The sequence below is a fragment of the Notolepis coatsorum genome (assembly GCF_963971535.1).
Source record: "Notolepis coatsorum genome assembly, chromosome: 10".
Taxonomy (NCBI): domain Eukaryota; kingdom Metazoa; phylum Chordata; class Actinopteri; order Aulopiformes; family Paralepididae; genus Notolepis; species Notolepis coatsorum.
Genome location: NC_140174.1, coordinates 93,392,590 through 93,414,624, shown reverse-complemented (window position 1 = coordinate 93,414,624; position 22,035 = coordinate 93,392,590). Strand labels below are relative to the sequence as shown.

General features: G+C 43.6%; 1 protein-coding gene across 1 annotated transcript; it reads right to left on the bottom strand.

The window, feature by feature from the left end:
• Positions 1-6,040: 6,040 nt before the first annotated feature.
• stc1 (stanniocalcin 1) lies at positions 6,041-12,337 on the bottom strand. Its single transcript, XM_084322773.1, has 4 exons — positions 12,050-12,337; positions 7,634-7,776; positions 6,807-7,018; positions 6,041-6,393 (listed from the first exon to the last, which is right to left on the bottom strand). The coding sequence occupies exons 1-4, from the start codon at positions 12,228-12,230 to the stop codon at positions 6,078-6,080; spliced, it is 852 nt and encodes a 283-aa protein (XP_084178899.1). The 5' UTR covers positions 12,231-12,337; the 3' UTR covers positions 6,041-6,077.
• Positions 12,338-22,035: the final 9,698 nt, after the last annotated feature.

Genomic DNA, 22,035 nt, shown 5'->3' with positions numbered 1-22,035 from the left:
CGGGTCAGCCGTGGGTCAGGGTAGGTATATATTAGCTCAAGGTACGTCCAGCACCATGTACATATAAAAAGAAAATCTGTAAATCTCCTTGAACTAAAATATCCTAAAAAGCTGATGTAAGATGAAAAAGAAGGAGAAGAAGACTCAACTACATTCACTTTTAATCAACGTCTATTCAGCACACATGAGAAATCTAGTAAGCTATATCTGGAGAGAGTTATGTTAACCCTTTCACTGCCGCACTACCAAACGGTTAACCCCTTCACTGCGACACGACAAAGGGTTGGTTAACCCTTTCACTAGTACCACACTACAGAAGGTTAACCCTTTCACTACCACACTACAGACGGTTAACCGTCTGTAGTGTGGTAGTGAAAGGGTTAACCTTCTGTAGTGTGGTACTAGTGAAAGGGTTGATGTTTAAATTACGAAAAGGCAGAACCACTCCAATTCTTTAGGGGGAACGATGGAGAAGAATATAGGAGGCTAAGGTCCTCCTGAATAACTTGAAGTTCTGTGCGTGCACACGATTCCATTAGTGAAATGACAACAGGCTGCACATTTCATACCATATGCCAGATATGATCAATATTTTATTTCTGATCAGCAAAAGACACATAGTTGATGCATTTGTATCTTTCATGACTTTTCAGTACAGAGAAAAAAAAAACATATACACAGTATGGGTATATATGTATATGGGTATATCTTAAAGTGCAAGTGACTCACAAGGATCAATCATGCGTAACATAGCTTCTGTATCAGGAACTTCAGTAAATCTCCTCAAATCCCCTGTGGCATTTGAATTGGATAGTAAAGAAATGGTCACTTATATGAATACAAAATAAAAATTTTACTAGTCACTAAAGCTGTTTGGATTCGGGCTAAAGCACGACAACACTTATCGCTCTATTTCAAGTCATGAGAGAGGTGTACCGTGAAGTTCCAGAGTTGAGGGAGCCGTTATCTTCTGTCTGCCGCCCAATGAGAATTACAAACATGAGACAATTTCACAGATCTCACCATGGGTTTGAGTTGACCAATAATCTAGTACCACCCTAAGCACCCTGTACTTGAGTTAAAAACAAATCTAAAAAGAAATCAAAAAGCCTTTTTACTTGTTTCGCTTTTTTTTCTCCTCTCCACTTTGCCTTTTTTCCAATGGATGTCATGGGTCATGGGTTTTCGGGGGCGTCCTCATCACAACAGACATTCAATATACAGGCACATTCTCTGAAGTTATTAACCAATACATTTGATTTGTGATCAAAAGGTGAAGAAATACACAAAATAATAACCCTTGGCGGCAAAAAAGATTCAACGCAGGCGACGTCGTGAGAGAAAGGAAATAAATAAAAAGGACTTTTAAATGTTTAAAAAAATGAAAATATCTCTAGACTGATGCTGAGTTCATTGAATGTCGATGGATCATAATAGCAACAATATTGGGACATCTGTAGTTGGACAGCATCACACATGGAAATAACAGGCTATAGTTTAGCAGCAACTGTTGGGTTTTGGATTCACCCATGGATACAGACATATCAATAATACATATAGAAACCCGCGACCCTTCAGAATGCAAAAACACTCGAGCTGATTCCTGTTCACTGGGTAAATAAAACGTATGCCTCGATTGCACGTGTGCTGAATGTTTCAATGCCCTTTATAGTGGTTAAGATGCAAAGTGCATATTTAACATGAAATAGTAGGATACGCCACAGTGTGTGTGAATACAGTTCTAAGCTTTTCCGGGGCGATTCCTTCCGACCCGGTTTCTTCTCTGGCACTAAATTACATAATATATTCACAGAAACAGAGAAACAAGTTAACAGGGAAAGAAAACAACACAGAAACAGGAAGGGGACTACGGGTGGACAGCGCCCTCATACCACTGTGTACGAGCATGAGAGCGCGTACGCTGTTGTCTCATTCAGACAGCATCAGCTGGCACTGAATGAACTAAAAGGTCAATTTGTGGTGTTGCTGGGAATCCTTGGTGAGAAGAGATTATTGCATAGTTTTGAATTCTTAACATCGCTGATAGTTTTACACTGAAAAACCAACATTTATCTCGTTAAAACGCGTTCCCTCCGGTCTGTAGCGCTTGGATCCTTAAGATGAGCCCTGGTGTAATATACACTGTGAATACACGACTCTGAGTCAGTCTTCACATGGTGTCCTCCCATCCATGTTAGCCCGTATACGTTTCACCAAAGGAACGCCCTTTGCTGAGAATTTGGCTTTTCGCAAACATTTGCAGTTCTACTAAACCGAGCCATTTGTTGTATCGTTGGAAAACGGACGTCCCCACAGCGCCACCCACTGTCCACACGGGTATGGTAGGAATAAAGGAAAACTAAACAGAATAGCTACTTCCTTCAGTCATGGTGGCTTTGTAATGGTGTGGGGGGTGGGGTAAGATATATATATAGATAACTATACCACTAACTATAGAATAATAATCTGGGCCCTTTTTATTTCAGTTTTATTTTATCTTGTCTTTTTTATTATTATTTATTATTATTATCTTTGATGGCAGTGGAAAATGCTGTCTCAGACTGTGTTTCAGTATCTCAGGAATTATGAAATCTTAAACGAGGTTAGCAAGAAAAGCGCTGCATTAACGACGGACAAACGGCCAGCTATGGTGACCGTCTAGATATGAGAGCCGACTTGCATGGTTACCGACTTGCATGGTTAAAGAGACAGCATCAGCTGCCTACCACCGCAGAGACACTGGTATCGAATCCAGCTGTCAGCGGTACCTCCGGCTTGGTCGGTCGTCCATACTAACACAATTGGCAGTGTTAGAGGGTGGGAAGCCGGTGGGGTGTGTATCCTGGTCGTTGTAAACGGCGACTCCTACAGGTCGGTCGGGGCGCCTGCTCAGAGAGGAAGGGAATTGGGGGAAGTAGTGTGAGCCTCCCACGCGTTACGCTCCCCCAGTGAGAGTCCTCGCTGTCAGGTGAAAAGAAGCAGCTGGCTGACTCCACATGTATCGGAGGGGACATGTGATAGTATCCATCAACCCTCCCCAGACCGGCAAGTGGGGGGCAAATGCGTGCAATGACCAGGAAGGGAGGGAAGGGAATTGGCATAACGACTAAATTGGGATGGGAGAAAAATACAGTAAAAAGGGGGAGAAAAAGTAGATAAAAAAAAAAAGAGACAGCATCAGGTCGTGGCTGTTGTAGGTAGGTATTTGTGACAAAGCGACAAAAAGTGAAGGAATATTCACGGTGGCGATCGTGTGATACGCTGCGATGTGCCGGCTGGTTCTAGCGACGGTTGGTTCTAGCACTGGCTGGTTCTAGCGACGGCTGGTTCTAGCAGCAGCTTACAGGTTCTGAAGGTGGCTTTCTCACTTGGTGGCTGTGCGTTGCTGATGGGAGTTTGGCTATCGCGGACGAAGATGCTCCCATCCGAGAGGACACATAGCGGGGTGCGTCCTCTAACACATGGGAGGAACACGCCACCACCACAAAAAAAAAGAAAAAAAAAGAATACATCTGATTTATTATGTCTATAATCTCACACATTTGCCAAAACTGCCGTGTACAAATTAAATTGGTCTTGAGAGTTTATTGAGTTAGAGTTGGAATGTGTGACGTTATCATGGTGTCCCATATTCTAAGAAATATGAAATACAGTTCAGTGAAATTATGAAAAAACTTAAATAAATAAATAAAGGCCCTCTCTCCATGTGCCTTTTCAGGACCTGTTAATCACTCACTAAGGTCTTGATATTGTTTCTTCTTCATTTCACTAAGCTGTAATTGATACTTCCTGGAATTTGTGATATCACACATTCCAACCGGTTGACTCAGTGACTCGCAAACCGAATTAATTTGCACGAGACCGTTTGTCGTTTTGGGATATGCGTGAGATTATGGGCCATAATAAATCTGCTGTATGTTGTGTGTGTGTTGAGTGTTTAGGCGCCATACTACTGCATGCTATCCCCTCTCTCTCTCTCTCTCTCTCTCTCTCATCTCCCATCTGACGTGCAGTTTCTCTCTCTCTAAACTGTGTACTATGAGATAAAGCACATATGGTATGAAAAATTTTATCTCACATACAATTTAATTAAAAAAAATTAAAAGACAAGAGAAAGACATGCATGGCATGGTAGTCTACGTTAGTGGTAATTAGTATATAATCCTTGGGATGGTTGAGCTAATTCCACAATTGTTAAGGGGATGCAGACCAGAGAAAGACTTTCGTCTTGTTTACACCAGGGTCCCCCATTTTCAATTTATAATGAATTGTAAGTAGGGTGCAACTAGCACCGTGCAATCCATTCTTTGTGGATCTAGCCCTCTGTTGGCTGTTTCCTTTATTCTTATCACACCCTGCACATCTTTCATTTCTGTTCTAGAAAGTAAGAACACAGCCCCCAGCTTCAGCCACATCACGACAGCTGCAATTATGACTTTTGCACCAGTAAATGTCAAACTTATACTAAACTATATTGTTTTAAAACGTGGTCCCATATAACATATAACACACACACACACACACACACACACACACACACACACACACACACACACACACACACACACACACAAAGTAGATCAACTGACGTGAATGACCAACCTGTTCCCCTATGGCCAGCACAGAGTCATGACATGGGTCCTATTCAGTCGCCGGAGAATGGCGGCCGCTCTATTTGACATACGCAGATGTACAAATAGCAGCCGTGACCAAACTGCATTTAACATATCTATCTGTAAACTAACCAAGAACTGCGACAATGCCATAAAGTAATAAAAAATAATTAAATAATATTGTATGAAAATAAATATCAATATCATACCCACAAGGCTTTTAAATAGTCATTCTGATTCTCAGCACTGGAGGCCAGTGTGTATGACGCGACCCCTTTGTCATTTTCTTTTTTTTCATATCAGAGAGAATGTTGATCATCGGTCCAAGCAGGAGATGGCTGATCTCAATCTCACGGCTGAACTTAACTAGTGGATCTCACACACAACTGTTTCACCTTCAATCAAAAACATGGATGAGGATCCCACCAAGCGTGGTCCTGTGTATTATAGTGTAGAGCTCAACAGTCTTGTGCAGTAAGGGTGTCTGGTGACGAGATACAAAATGGGACTTTCGTGAACGTGATTTTGCCGTGTTTCTGTATTTGAAACGGAGGAACGACGATGAATCGAAAAGGATTTCAGTCGAGAAGCGCGTCTTGATCTGTCACCAGGAAAAACAAATACAGGTGTTATACTGTAGCTCTACATTATTTTGGTATTTCATGAATAGCATTCAGGGCAGTTATTTTTTTTGGTCAGTTTTAAAGGAACATCCCTTTAAAAGGTTATCGTGGAAACCTCTAGGGACCTCTCTCTTTCCAAGCACTCTTTCAGAGGCCTGTCTATGGCTATACAGGCTACAGTACATAAAAGTATTATGTCAGGGTCATCAGTTAGATATGACGCTCTTTCAACAAACAGCACATGCTCACAATTAGTTTGGTCTCATCAAATATAATCAACGAAATATCAGATGCATCTGACAACCATTTTGCACTTCCTGTCAATTAACTAACGACCCAACCACTGATTTCTATTAACGAACAAATATCTGAACAATGCTATAATGTTTGTTTTTTTATCTTTCAAAGTATGGACCACTTGTGCTCTAGAGGCGTGAACCACTATGGCTGTTTTGTGCTTGGAATCACTAGACCTCTTCAGGATTCTTCTTAGGTAGGTGAACAGGAATGACCGTGTTGCAACCGATGCAACAATCGCACGTTCGACACTAACTGCGAGTGAAAAGGTTTGGAAAAATAGTCGACGGGGGGGGGGGGGGGGGTCCTGTCAAGCCTAAAGCGTGTAGGATATACAGTACAACAACAATCAAACTCTGATATCAAATATACTCGGAACTCAACGGGCATTTCTCTTGAGGTGCACGTTACTGTAACGTCCAGTCTGGTTACGGAATGGTGTTTTAGTTTTTAAGTCAGCCCTGGAGAGCAGCAGAGCTTTGCTTTTTTCATTTTTCATTTTTTTCATGATTGAAGTGCGTTGGAGTTCCTGAAGTTCCGGGAGTTAGGAGCTGTCGGCAGCGGAGCGCTTCTTGCCGAAGTGACCGGCAGAGGAGTCTCTGTTCCGCAGGTTCGGCTGGATCTTGTACATGTGGGGACCCATGGACCAGCGCCAGTTCCCGCGGCCCTCCGTGCCGGTCGGAGCGGCGGCGGCGGCTGAGGCGCCCGCGGCCACGGCGGTGGAGGGGCAGGGCTTGTTCTGCAGCAGCTGGATGAGCATGGTCATCTCGGGGCCGAGCCGCGACACCATGCTGATCCTCACGCGCTCCACCGTCTCCTCGTCGCAGTCCATGAGGCTCTGGAGCAGCTTCCCGTAGAACCTACACACACACAAAACAATGCGCCCCACCGGAAACTGCGTTTAACCCATTGGTGTGTGTAGCGTACTACTGATGTCATCACACGTGAGATCACAGTTTCGAGAATGGAACATCTAATGCATTTTCATCCGGGCCCCCAGACTGAATTCACCTATCGGTTCATTTTGGCCCGCTGCCTAATTCCCAATGCGCAATTCAACTGGCCTGTGATAGAAATCAAGCGCACCTCTGACTAATTTTTCTTTTTAGGTATTATGTGTCCGGCCCACAAAATCATCTGTATTTGAAATTTTGGCCCGCTTGATAATCGAGTTTGACACCCCCCTGATCTAATGCATCAAATCAAAAAGCAGCTAAAAGCGTTTTACAATTCAAAAACAGTGGCTGTTTGCACGTTCCGTAGGAGAGCTCACCTATTGGGGAAGTGACCGGGCAGCTGTGCCACTTCGCCAATAGCGTCTGGATTGGAGCGAGCGATGGTGCAGATGTCCAGCTTGCTGTAGCACTCCTCCTGGACCTCCGAGATCATCCTCTGGAAGGTGGAGCAGCGACGGATGGAGGGGAAGGCCTTGGAGGTGATGCCGTTGGCGATGCACTTGAGACTCTCCTTCACAAACGCTTTACCCTGGACAGAAAAACACAACACTGCTTCACAACTCCTGCTTCGTAAGGCGCCAGCACTTCCTGACCCTTTCACTGCCACACTACAGAAGGTTAACCTTTCACTGCCACACTACAGAAGGTTAACCTTTCACTGCCACACTACAGAAGGTTAACCTTTCACTACCACACTACAGAAGGTTAACCTTTCACTACCACACTACAGAAGGTTAACCTTTCACTACCACACTACAGGAGGTTGACCCTTTCACTACCACACTACAGAAGGTTAACCTTTCACTACCACACTACAGAAGGTTAACCTTTCACTACCACACTTAACCGTCTGTAGTGTGGTAGTGAAAGGGTCAACCTTCTGTAGCGTGGTTGTGAAAGGGTCAACCCGTTGTCGTGTGGCAGTGAAAGGGTTAACATTCTGTATTGTCGCAGTGAACGGGTTAACCCTTTGGTAGTAGTAGTAGTGAAAGGGCTAAACATGTATGGGTACACACACACACACACACACATACACACACACACACACACACACACACACACACACACACACACACACACACACACACACACACACACACACACACACACACACACACTGACACACACATTATAGATTCAATACCTGAGTATCAAATTTAGCAGCACTGTACAGGAAGGCCTTGCAGATGTCATGCATGCCGTCGGTGTCACAGGTGGAGTTCTCCAGGCAGGCGAAGGCCCCACACCCCACCTGGAGGGCGCTGTGGAGGCAGCGTGCCACATCCGCTGTGGGAACAGAGGGAAGGAACCACAATCACAACCGGCTTTGGTTTATCGGACGTACCGGACGTTACCTGCTTCACATACTGTCGGGTCGCTCACATAGAATACAGAACACAAACAACAACAACAACAACAACAACAACAACAACAACAACAACAACAACAACAACAAAAACAACAACAACACATCTGGAATCATGTTGAAAAGAAGTACTAGAAGTATTTGAAGTATTTCTGTAAAGACTGTGGGGAAAAAAAATATCTGAAGATGTCCGTCACAGTCTTTACATGAGCCTCACTCATTACAGTGCAGGTTGAACAAGTGCCACTGAGGCTTTAACCCTTTCACTGCCACACTAACAAATGGTTAACCCTTTCACTGCAACAATACAGAATGTTAACCCTTTCACGGCCACACGACAAAGGGTTAACCCTTTCACAACCACACCACAGAAGATTAACCCTTTCACTACCACACTACAGACGGCACTACCACACTACAGTCGGTTAACCGTCTGTAGTGTGGTAGTGAAGGGGTTAACCTTCTGTAGTGTGGTAGTGAAAGGGTTAATTCGACAACAACGCGATCAAATGAGAACGTATAGCAACACATGGCGACCTGGCTGGTTCTATCAGCCTAACTTCTTCTGGTGTTGCACAGATTCTTCTGGTGTTTTCACAGATACCACATTCTCACTGTCAATACAGATTCCTGAGTCCTGAACTGCATACTGATCCGATCCACTGCTTTTACAGTGCAGACTTATATAGACCGTTAGTTTGGGGTCACTGGACGGAAATGACTGAGAGAGAATCTATTTCTAACATGTTTCTTTCGGCCACTTACAGTATGCAGGAAACAAGCGTGGAGTTGCAATAGGCCACTCATATTCCCACGCCCCCTTTTATCCAATAGGCCACTCCCATTGCCATGCCCCCTTTTAGCCAATTGGCCTCCATGCCTGATTTCAGCCTCCTAGGGTGAAACCTGTGCCCGCTAGAGGGTGGGGAATTTTTTGTGGACCAACCAACCAAGAGAGTGACCTATAGAGCTGCTGGTTGCAGAAAAAAAATTAAGGAATTTGACACCATTGTTGCTTTGATTACAGACATGTAACACATGGGTCTCTGTGTTAGTATTGGGGGAATTCTCTGATACTGATACCCTGTTTTAGCCTGGTATCAGCATCTATACATCCCTATCTCCTGGCATGGATTCATGGTCAAAATGATGTTAGTCAGACACACATATAAGTACACATGCACACATGGACATAGGCATGCACACACACACACACACACACGCACACGCACACGCACACGCACACGCACACGCACACACACACACATAGACCGGCATAAAATAACAAGATATTACTCAATTGGAAGGCATTGCCTACACAACCACCAACACACTTCAGAATACCATTAATTATCAAGAACTGGTCCACTGCCCATCAACACACAGACATTATTCATCTTCAGCAGTGTTAGTGTTAGTAATCTCTCTCTCTCTCTCTCTCTCTCTCTCTCTCTCTCTCTCTCTCTCTCTCTCTCTCTCTCTCTCTCTCTCTCTCTCTCTCTCTCAAACACACACACACACACATTATCCACAGCAGGGACCAGAATCTTAATTTTCCAACTCCAATTCAAGCAAGAACAGTCTATAGATTGTAGTTGTACGCACACACACGCACCTACACCTACACACACACACACACACACACGCACGCACACACACACGTAATTATTGCTTACTGTAACTATCACACAAATAGCCTAGGCGATGCTCAAGTTTGCTGCAGGTGTATCACAGTAATTCCAGATGAAGATAAGCTAAATGACAGAGACAATCCTCACTTTTTACCTTACCCATGCAAGCCATGGCTCCGACACCTTCGCCACTATTGTACTATAATATAATGCCTACTGCAATTATTACTGTAGGCTACATTATGTAAATTGAGCCCTCCAAACACTGTCTGGAGATATGCACATTATTTAACCGAGCTGCACTGAATCAAATCCCATTCAGCTTGATTGTTGAAAATGGCAATACGATCTTCAATTGTGTAAATATCACGTTCTCCATCCAATAAACCCCAAATCACCTTGTAACAGCTAGTAAGAAATACATCCAAGTAGCTTTGGCCAACTTGACAGGATTCAAACCTGAGGCCCCATGCAGTCTGACTGGCCAGCAGGAGTTCTCGTGTCCGAGAGATTGAGCTTGTAACTTTAACTCTAACAGGCATGATCTCGCGATCTTGTGACTGCAACTTGTTCCTGTTTGCGGACGACTCAGCCCTGCTGGTCTCTGACAAGAACAAGTTACAGGTTGAAAAAACCCTCAGCTCGGAACTAGGCAGAATCTGCATATGGCTCGCTGATAACAAACTATCATTACACCTGGGCAAAACAGAGTCCATTCTCTTCGGTTCAAATAACAAACTCAGCAAGACCGACGGCTTCTCAGTTACAGGGGGTGACAATATTGTCACAAGGAAAGATGAAATTGCCTACCTGGGTTCCATCCTAGAGGCTAATCTTTCCTGTGACAAAATGGCATCCAATGTAATAAAAAAAGTCAACCAACGAACTTGATTCTTGTACCGGATCTCCTCTCTGGTAAACAAGAATACCCTGAAGACTCTGGCAGGAGCACTCATTCAAGGGTACTACGACTATGCTTGCACCTCATGGTACCAAAGCACCTCAAAGGCGCTAAAAACAAAATTACAAACATCTCAAAACAAACTGGTCAGACTACTGCTTGACCTGACTCCTAGAACCCACCTCACCCCTGCCCACTTTGACAACCTAGGATGGCTTAGAGTAGACGACAGAGTACAGCAACTTGCAATGGGCCTGGTCTACAAGATACACTACACGACCAAGATACCCATGTACATGTCAAAATACTTCCCAAAGGTCAGTGAATACCACGATCACAACACCAGAGGGAGCTCCACAAATCATGTTAAACCCAGATTCGGCTCAAACAAGGGACTAAACACGTTTCGCAATTATGCCACATCAATGTGGAACGCCCTACCCAAAGCTGTAAAGGAATGTGAATCACTAACCACTTTCAAAACCACTCTCAAAGAACACCTACGGGAGACTGCAATTCGAAACTGGCCCCTGTAAATGTCCTAACCCAACCCCCTCCAATGTACAGTAAATTACCTAGTATGGTTGTCAATATTCCAATGTACAGTTTTGCTTGTACAGTTGTACAGTGTCCCCCACCCAACCCCTCCTACCCAACCCCCCCCCCCCCCCCCCCACCCCCACCCACCCAACCTCCTCCAATGTACAGTTTTTACGTCAAATGTATATACTCTCTTTTCTGGACTCTTTTTGTATCACAAACAGTACTGGTATGTCATAAATGTATAGATGTAGCAGTACTGTCTATCTGTATGTCATGTATGTCATGTCATATGTCCTGATGAATTGAAAATGGGGGACCCTGATGTAAACAAGACGAAAGTCTTTCTCTGGTCTGCATCCCCTTAACAATTGTATGTGTTGAGCTGTACTGTACTGTATTGTATCCATTCTGCAATCTGTTAATAAAGTTTTCAATCAATCAATCAATCAATCGCCCGCTATGGACTACATGAGTCGGCTGACTGATAATGCGCTCCTGGAAGCCTCTCAAACTAGCCAGAAACGCCGGACGGCCCGGAGTCCCGGACCTATACGGAGCCAAGCCGTCAGAAAGGGGCTATCCTTGTATATCTTCCTGTACATTTTACATTTGACTGTAATGTTTGGACTGTATTTAAAAATGTACATATTTTAGAATGTATATCTGTGTATTCTTATTTTTTACTGTCTACATGTTTATTGTGAGCGATCTGTGAGGCTGAATTTCCCTCGGGATTAATAAAGTACTAATTAATATTCTATTTTATTCTATTCTACCGGGTATTATTCCAACACCGGCATCAATAACGATGACACGGTCTCCACGCGCACGCATGTGTCAGCAGCACGAAGCTCGTGCTCATCTGTTGCCGGTAGAACACCGGCAAAGCACAGTCGCTCCTGCTCGTTCCGTTGCCTATAGTGTGATTATTCAAGGCGTTGATTTGAACAAGAAAAAGGGCTGCTGCATAGGCCTATTGGCTATTGTCTATAGAGGAGAAGATAATCTCTCTCCATACATACAGGTAGGCTGCAGTGAGGCTGTTAATTGTATAGGTATCGCCGGTGTTTAAAAAAAACTGTGCACTCTCTGAGATGTGAGAGCAACAACGTTACTTACAAGGGCTGTTGGCAGAGAAACGTGTTCTCCTGGGTGAATAGGACTCGTTCTGATCCAATTCGTATGCAGATGCGATCAGCACCATCAGAAGAAAAAGTCCGCTCCTCAAAGGCATCGTCCCCTCAACACAGATAATAGAACAAAATGTAAGTAAAGGTTTCTTGATTGATTGATGATTCATAAGAGTACTGCTCCAAAGCTTCTATAATAACGCGTGTGTTTTCACTAGAATAAATGTAGGCTATTATTACAAGTAGGCGACCATAACGCGGCTGTTCTACATTTGACTCTAGACTATATCCTTTTGACTTGCATGACAGATAGCACCGATGTCAAGTCTGCATGGGTTTATATGGGACTGCTGCATATTACGAGTCCCCCGTTTGGACCAATCAGAGCGCAGTTTTCAAGACCGTGCAAGTCTTTCCACTACTAATTGACAAAATCATTTCACAGTGCATTGCAGATCAGCATCAAGGTTTTGGGCAATATTTTTCTTCTGACCATTTCCTTGTTAGTTTGGCTTAGATTTGCAGGCTATCCATTATACACAAATCCACGAATTGTTTCAACAGTTTGTTGTAATAACAAAGCCTATTGGTTCATTTTTTCCACTGCTGATCTATACAAAACATGCAATGCATGCTTTATGGATGACTGACATGGCACTGTCGCGAGCTTTGCAATACGGGCAATGCTTCTAAGGGGGACATATATTTTGAAATTGCATATATACTGGTATGCATGTACAGTATATGGCCCGGCTCAGATGAACAAAGGTAATATAATCTGGATTTACACCTCTCAAAATTCATAATGACCTACAAGTACCATACTGTCACCTGTCTAATGACCTTGCCACTTTGCCCTTGGTCTCATACATCTACTCACAGATGCTCCAGGAGGGAACAGACGAAGCGGGTGACTGGATGAAACATATTGTGTAATGCACTCCACTAATAGACCAATAGTTATTCTACCAACCTGCGTTCTAGTCAAATGTGGTGCGTACTTTGTCATACTTAAACGTCTTTGTTCAAATACCAAGCCCGAATAGTCAAATGACCCGGGCTTTTTATCACATTGGCATTTTGCTGAACCACGGTTAATAATGACGCCATTGTTGATTTTACTGGGGGGAATCTACTTAACACGGAGATAAACTACCTGTGCTATTGACACAAAGTGGATAGCTGTTATTACTGTCTCCTCCGCTCCTCAAGCCTGCAGAATGTTGGCGAGGAGTCAAGCCAGTAGCAGCAGCCGTGGCAGCACACAGGACTCGAACCATGCACATCGTCATTTATCTCGGAGGCCACATGCCTCATTCAGCGCAACCCTCGAGTCAGGTCCAATTGACTTGTATAGCCCGATATCACAATAATACATGTCTCAATGGGTTTCACAAGCCCACAGTGGAACAACGCCCCCCCCCCCCCCCCCCCCCCGACCTTAACAACCGTTGTTGTAGCTGTCATTAACCTTTCACAGATATTCCTTACTAGAGATCCAAGCCATGTTCCAAACCTTGACAGTTGGGAACAGTATGTGAGTATCTGTCTTTCATTATCAGTCAAAGGAGCAGCTCCAGGATTCGTGTCTTGATGACATCACCAAGGGAGTCTTAGCTCTCTTTTTCTTCTGTTTCTTTAACTTATTGTTTTTTTTTAAAGCTCTGGAATACACTTGGATCTCAAATCAAGATTTAACCGTAAAATACTATATAAATAAACACCAGGGTGGATTTGCACTTGAATATGTTCTGCTCCTTGTTTGTTGACAATTTTAGAATTCTCAATATTTCAAGAGAACACCATTGTTTAGAAAGTATCACTTTCAGTCAGCTCTAAATATAATGCTTTCCATGAATCCGAGTTCTGGGTAGGCTATTTGTTGCTTTTGCTATGGTTCTGAACCGACTAAGTGGTGGGTCTGCAGTATGTTTCTGCTGTTATTAATATCCCGCGAGCACCAGGGACGTGCACAGGACTTTAGAGGGGCAGGTGCTCAAAGGCTGAAAAGGGCACTACACTTGTGTGTATATATTAACCTATATTAACCTTTTTATGCTTTTTGGGGGGTTTTGGTGATCAAATATTGAATATTGAACTAATCAGTGCAGGAGCTCACTTATCCTTGAAAGACACGTTTATCACTGACTTAAAAGGTCCATACATCTCCATAAATGTTCAGGGGGGAGGGAATAAGTGCTTACCCTACAGACCCCAAGAAGTGCTGTATATTCTGTATTGTTTAATATAAATGCATTTTTTATTCCAATCCCGATTTGTATTTGAGATTCCCAAATCCCATCGGACTTGACTTCTTCGTGTCCCTCAATGAGTGTAATACCAGCATTCAACTGTATGCGCCACAGCGGTTTCTATCATCATCATTACCACCCACGCTATGCATAAAATATATAGGTCCGCGGAGAGGCACGCTGAGGAGGCCGTGCAAACGGCAATGGAATATGGGGCATCTCTCACTCTTTACCTAATATTTTTATTCTATCCTGAAATTTTTCAGTTGGAAGGGCAGTCTATATGCGTAACGAAAAATAAATAAAAATAAAATAAAATCGTTAAATTTATTTATTTTTTTTCAAAAAGGGCACTTTTTTGATGAGGCTCAAAAAGGCAGGTGCTCAAGCACCCCTTGGCCTCTATGTGTGCACGTGCCTGGCGAGCACTGTGTGTATTCATGAGTTTGGAAGTTAGTCCTGTCCTTGTTAGCACTTTGCAGACTCTTCCTTTGGGAACGTAGCCATACCACAAACACATTTGAGGAGAGTATATCTCCTTATATTTCCATTGGATGGAGGATAATGAATCCCTTTGTCAGGCTGAAGGAGGTAATACACCTTATTTTTAGCATACAACAGCCAACTTTGGCATGGGGTTGGAGATGGAGGGCAGAGTTCAGTGAGAGGACAATCTGCTACAGAGAGTGAACAGGCCTACTGTTACCTTGCAACGTGACAGCTTTGCATTAATTTACATTTAGGTGGTTGGACTGATTTTCTGATTACGGACCACTTTGCATCCAAGCTGAAGTTTGCCCTGAGCTCATTACTGATTAAAAGAGAGACATTTTACTTACGGTTATCACAAGATTACAAGACATTATGAAAGAATAATCAGAGTCGGAAAGGAGGCCGAAGTTCGACTACAACTCAACTGAATCACAAATATTGCTGTTTATCTTTGAACAGAGATCGTTATTCATTTTAAACTAAAGTTTTACCTCAGGATGCAGTAAATTATAATTTTACTCGACATAAAATCACATCGCATTTAATCATTTTAATGTTTATTCTGTAGCAATTAGTTTTGTCCTTGCCGTCATCTTTAGTGGTACACATTTCCCCATTCAAAACTCCCACAGTGATCCCTGTCCTCATTATTAGACTCTCTCTGGTTATACATAGAGGTAGGGAGGTCAAATGTTCCAATGTGATCACAACGGGAGTTCCACACCGGCGTGCTCTGTGACTGTGAGGCAACAGCGCCTTTTCATCGTTCTCATATTCGATTGCTGTCATACAGTACACAATGTCCGGACCAAGACAGAACCTGCAGCAAACACTCAGAGGCTGTTTCCACCAGGTATTAAGATCCGATCTGGGTGATCTGATCACGCCTGGCATTAGAATGTGTCTCCGCATGTGTCTCGAGTGACCACTTGTGATTGGATCTCGCTCTCCCGCTCAATATGCAAATAAACACTTAGTCCTATGCCTACATCACTAAAGACGCATGCGGATTAGATAATATAAGAGAGCGCATGCAGTGTTTCCATTACAATTAATAATAATAATAATAATTTAGGACCTGCTCAGAGGTCATCAATCGGCACACATGCGATGCATGCATGCAATTCGTATCTGCGATTAACCCATCCCGTCGTCCTTCCCCCCCAAGGGCAGCCGGGAGCAGACAGGCGTCAACGTGAGCCGCGCCAGGGGACCAATCCAAGTGCTCCTGTCCGTCTTCGTCAAGGACGCCACAGCGTTAGCGATCTATTGTTGTGCATGTTTTTCCATTGGGTTTATCTTATCGGGGGGGAACCCTTGCGAGCAGTGTTACTGGGAAACCCCTTTAAGAAGAGAGATTACATCCCTTTTCAAATGCTTTCCGACATGTGATAATGAAGGGGCATCACACTAAATAACCTGCTGGCCAGTTATGATTTTCATTACATGTTCGTCTTGATTGTCTCTCATCAACTATCTTCACGTTTGAAATGAATAAGGAGGCGAGATGATCCGCGCACAAGAGTGCAGTGTGTTCTTCACGCTCATACACCCTTAGGCATGTGTTCTTCACACACTGTGTTTGGCGCTCGCTGCTATCCGTAGTGTACCCTGTACATCTGCGGGAGATGAACTTGGTTAGTAGGCGAGTGCATAGACCTCAGACCTCGACACTACTTTAATGACATCCTCTCCCAAACCCTAACCTTAACCACACTATTACATTAAACTAACCATACCCATTAATGAAACCTTAAAACTAACCTTAATCCTAAACATAACCGTTAATCTGCTGGTTTAAGTCCTGGTAGTGGAACTTCTTTCTTTTTTGTTTTGGGGTTAACGCTCCCTGCTGGTAGTTTGTTTTGGGGTTAACGCTCCCTACTGGTAGTTTGTTTTGGTGTTAACACTCCCTGCTGGTAGTTTGTTTTGGGGTTAACACTCCCTGCTGGTAGTTTGTTTTGGTGTTAACGCTCCCTGCGGGTAGTTTGTTTTGGTGTTAACACTCCCTTCGTGTAGTTTGTTCTGGGGTTAATGCTCCCTGCTGGTAGTTTGTTTTGGGTTAACGCTCCCTGCTGGTAGTTTGTTTTGGGGTTAACGCTCCCTGCTGGTAGTTTGTTTTGGGGTTAACGCTCCCTGCTGGTAGTTTGTTTTGGGGTTAACGCTCCCTGCTGGTAGTTTGTTTGGGGTTAACACTCCCTGCTGGTAGTTTGTTTTGGGGTTAACGCTCCCTGCTGGTAGAGCACCTTAACTGCACCTTCATACCGGCGTGTCCTTTTCATGTACCTGTTTATCGTGACACTGACACACTATCCTGCAGTGTGCCGACGAGCATGGGCATGATATAGGGGTGTGGGGTGGGCTATCCACTCATTATTCTCCTTCCATATCGTCATTGTGAATCTTAGCCTACACCTCGCCTGCATTCTGCAAGAATGTAGCTTTTCTGTTATCCAAGAAGGATGACCATGTCTCTCTCCAGTGATGACAACTGTCCCTTTTCAAATGCTTTCCGACATGTGATAATGAAGGGGCATCACACTAAATAACCTGCTGGCCAGTTATGATTTTCATTACATGTTCGTCTTGATTGTCTCTCATCAACTACCTTCACGTTGAAAATGAATAAGGAGGCGAGATGATCCGCGCACATGAGTGCAGTGTGTTCTTCAGGCTCATACACCCTTAGGCATGTGTTCTTCACACACTGTGTTTGGCGCTCGCTGCTATCCGTAGTGTACCCTGTACATCTGCGGGAGATGAACCTGGTTAGTAGGCGAGTGCATAGACCTCAGACCTCGACACTACCGTCAGAGACACACTTTAATGACATCCTCCCCCAAACCCTAACCTTAACCACACTATTACATTCAACTAACCATACCCATTAATCAAACCTTAAAACTAACCTTAATCCTAAACATAACCGTTAATCTGCTGGTTTAAGTCCTGGTAGTGGAACTTATTTCTTTTTTGTTTTGTGGTTAACACTCCCTGCTGGTAGTTTGTTTTGGGGTTAATGCTCCCTGCTGGTATTTTGTTTTGGGGTTAACGCTCCATGCTGGTAGTTTGTTTTGGGGTTAACGCTCCCTGCTGGTATTTTGTTTTGGGGTTAGCGCTCCCTGCTGGTAGTTCGTTTTGGGTTAACGCTCCCTGCTAGTAGTTTGTTTTGGGTTAACGCTCCCTGCTGGTAGTTTGTTTTGGGTTAACGCTCCCTGCTGGTAGTTTGTTTTGTGATTAACACTCCCTGCTGGTAGTTTGTTTTGGGGTTAACGCTCCATGCTGGTAGTTTGTTTTGGTGTTAACGCTCCCTGCTGGTAGTTTGTTTTGGTGTTAACGCTCCATGCTGGTAGTTTGTTTTGGTGTTAACGCTCCCTGCTGGTATTTTGTTTTGGGGTTAACGCTTCCTGCTGGTAGTTTGTTTTGGGTTAACGCTCCCTGCTTGTATTTTGTTTTGGGGTTAACGCTTCCTGCTGGTAGTTTGTTTTGGGTTAACGCTCCCTGCTGGTAGTTTGTTTTGGGTTAACGCTCCCCGCTGGTAGTTTGTTTTGGGGTTAACGCTCCCTGCTGGTAGTTTGTTTTGGGGTTAACGCTCCCTGCTGGTAGTTTGTTTTGGGGTTAACGCTCCCTGCTGGTAGTTTGTTTTGGGTTAACGCTCCCCGCTGGTAGTTTGTTTTGGGGTTAACGCTCCCTGCTGGTAGTTTGTTTTGGGGTTAACGCTCCCTGCTGGTAGTTTGTTTTGGGGTTAACGCTCCCTGCTGGTAGTTTGTTTTGGGGTTAACGCTCCCTGCTGGTAGTTTGTTTTGGTGTTAATGCTCCATGCCAGGGTTAGAAATTAACATTTTTTTTCAAGGGCTTTTTTTGCCCCCCTTAATTGATTTTCGGGCACTTTTTTTTGTATTTCGGGGGCACTGAATTTTTATGATAAACGGTAGGGGTGGGACGGTTCACAAAATGGACGGTTTGGTTCGTATCACGATTTTGGGGTCACGGTTTTCAGTTCGATATACGTTAATTTTTATTAAAAAAAAATGTAACACTCAAATCTAAACATGCTTCTCATTTATTAAAAATAAAATAAAAGGGTTACAGTGTTTACAGCCTTAAATAATGTTTGGCACACAAAGACCGAACTGACTGAAAAATATAGGCTACATTTGTCAAAGTATTAACTTAGTGCAAACAAACAATATGCTCAGCCAGCACTAGACTTTCCTTTCTTTAATTAATATAAACACACAAAAACAATGTCAACCATGTTTAAATTCCCTGATTGTCAGTTCTTAATGGAAAGATTCGTTTTCGGCTTGAAATGATTATGTTTCTGTCTACATTTATTTAGACTAACATTATTTAAATATTGAGTGCAACTGTGGTGGATTACGTAATTCGGTGAGTTGGAACTATCTATGGGTTGGCGCCGGGTCCCCACGGACATTTTAGCGTGTGGCACCTTCAGCTTCGGTCACGTTAGGAGCAGTTCATAACATCAACAAGCAGCGCGAAAGCGATAATAGTCCCGGTTGGAGTTAGTAAAACACAGTTGTATGTGTGCCTTCTTGGATGTTAAATAAACGCCTATCATTGTCTTTAAACAACCCGCCTCTCAGACTCCCATTTCCTCCTCTGCTACAGTAGCTAGTAGCTACGGTGTTAGCTGTTGTTGTGAAGGGCTAGCTAGCCAACAGCTACAAACATTGTACAAACTGCTAACGCTATGGCAAGATGTGTGTAGGCCTATGTAATGTTAATGGCTATGTTTTTAAAGTCGTAATGAAGATTGATTTATATTGTGCGTGCCATTTTTACACAAACTGACTAGCACCTGGCTGGCTGCAGTGCTGCTGCCTGCAGCCAGTGCAGAACACCGGCTCCGCCAAATTAATTTTTTTATTTGCGCGTCATCTGAACCTGATACACAGACGCTCCATTACCGGATAAATATATATAATTAGTAAACTGTCGGGGGCATTAAGTGCCCCCCTTAACTGATATTCGAGGGCATTTTGTCCATTTTCAAGGGCATTATGCCCCAAGCCCCCGTTAATTTCGAACCCTGCTCCATGCTAGTAGTTGTTTTGGGGTTAACCCATCCTTCGTGTAGTTTGTTTTGGGGTTAACGCTCCCTGCTGGTAGTTTGTTTTGGGTTAACGCTCCCTGCTGGTAGTTTGTTTTGGGGTTAACGCTCCCTGCTGGTAGTTTGTTTTGGGTTAACGCTCCCTGCTGGTAGTTTGTTTTGGGGTTAACGCTCCCTGCTGGTAGTTTGTTTTGGGTTAACGCTCCCTGCTGGTAGGTTAACACTCCCTGCTGGTAGTTTGTTTTGGGGTTAACGCTCCCTGCTGGTAGAGCACCTTAACTGCACCTTCATACCGGCGTGTCCTTTTCATGTACCTGTTTATCGTGACACTGACACACTATCCTGCAGTGCGCCGATGAGCATGGGCATGATATAGGGGTGTGGGGTGGGCTATCCACTCCTTCCATATCGTCATTGTGAATCTTAGCCTACACCTCGCCTGCATTCTGCAAGAATGTAGCTTTTCTGTTATCCAAGAAGGATGACCATGTCTCTCTCCAGTGATGACAACTGTCTACAAAAGCTGGTAGACCTATCATAAAATCACATAGCACTTTCCCTATGTATTTATTCCATACTAGGGATTAAAATTGTTCCCGAAAATAATGCATTGTTTGTCCTGAGGACACATTTTCTCAACGTGTCCTCACTGTGTCTTGGGTGCGTTCCCACCTGTACTTAGAGCTGTCCACTTGTGATCGGACCACCCAGATCGGATCTCAATGCCAGGTGGAAACAGGGCCTCAGACGCCACAAGGAGCCCTGACTTCAGAGGCAGCAACTATCAGCCAATGCCAACTTCCAAGCTTGTTGTTGAAATAACAGTAATTTTGTTTTAGCAGTACAATACTAGTACAGTACAATACTAGCAGTATTGTAGTCAAAAGATGCATATTATATAAGCAACATTGTAATTTATATTGCTGATTTCTATCTGTTATTCCATCGCAGTTCTTATTTTGGTTGGAACCACAGCCATATACCTCTGGAGTCATCATATGTAGCTGTCACAGTTCACAGCATAAAGACAGTTCTTGAAAGAGGGAAGACAGACTCGGCTCATACATTGCTCGTGGAGGAAACGGGAAGGCAAAGAAACCTGTGGAGAAGAAACGATCATGGAATAAACAGGAATGAGTGCTTTTACCGCACGGAACTCTTCTCAGCGAGTGGAAGAGAACGAGTTGAGATATTATCTGCTCCAAGCAGTGTTGTAGTCGGGTCACTAAATCTCGAGGTCGAGTCTTGAGTCCCCAGTGTTCGAGTCCGAGTCCAAATTCGAGCCACCAAAGATGAGCCTGAGTCGAGTCTGAGTCGAGTCCCCATTACCCTAGTCCGAGTCCGAGTCCAAGTCATCAAGGTTGAGTCCACTCCACTCTGGCAGTCAAAGAGCTGACATACAAATAAAAAAAGGTCTATATTAAACATAAATGACACAGCGGTCACCATTTCAAAGGCAGTTTATTTACTTTGTGACACATTCACTCGCCATCAATATCTTATACCAAATTATTAGGGCCTATTACAAAAAAAAAAAAACGGTATTTATCAATTAACAAGTCCTCGTCTGCACCTTCCGAATCCCAATGCAGTCAACGCTCTAGTCCAAGTCCGAGTCGGGTCCGAATCCTGGACTTGAGTATACTACAACACTGGCTCCAAGTGTTGTACTGTACATGAAGACCGCAGCATGAAGACTCAGGTTTCGTAGCTAGATTTAGATAAATAGGCTACTCACCTAAACGTGAACCGCAAACCTTCTACTCAACAGAACCACATGACCAGAAACATTGAGTACGACTTGCCTTATCTGATCCGCCGCCAATGCCATCCTATTCTAGAAGCGAAGTCGGGGGATTTTAGGAGTGAAGCCCATTGGTTCGCTATCTGGGAATGTAAGTAATTACAATGTACACTAATAGCATGGAAATTCAACATTACCTGTTTCTGTTTAGTTTGATTGTTTAGATTAAAATGTCTAATTTGTTATATTTCAACACTGCTAACATCTCTGCTTCTAGGTACATTCAAATACCACAGGCTTCACTTGTAATTATGAATTAATTTAAAGAGAAAAAGGCAATGTTCCACACCTGATTCCATTTGACTAAATAGAAAGTACCCTATCTGGTAAAAATGTACATTAACTGGATG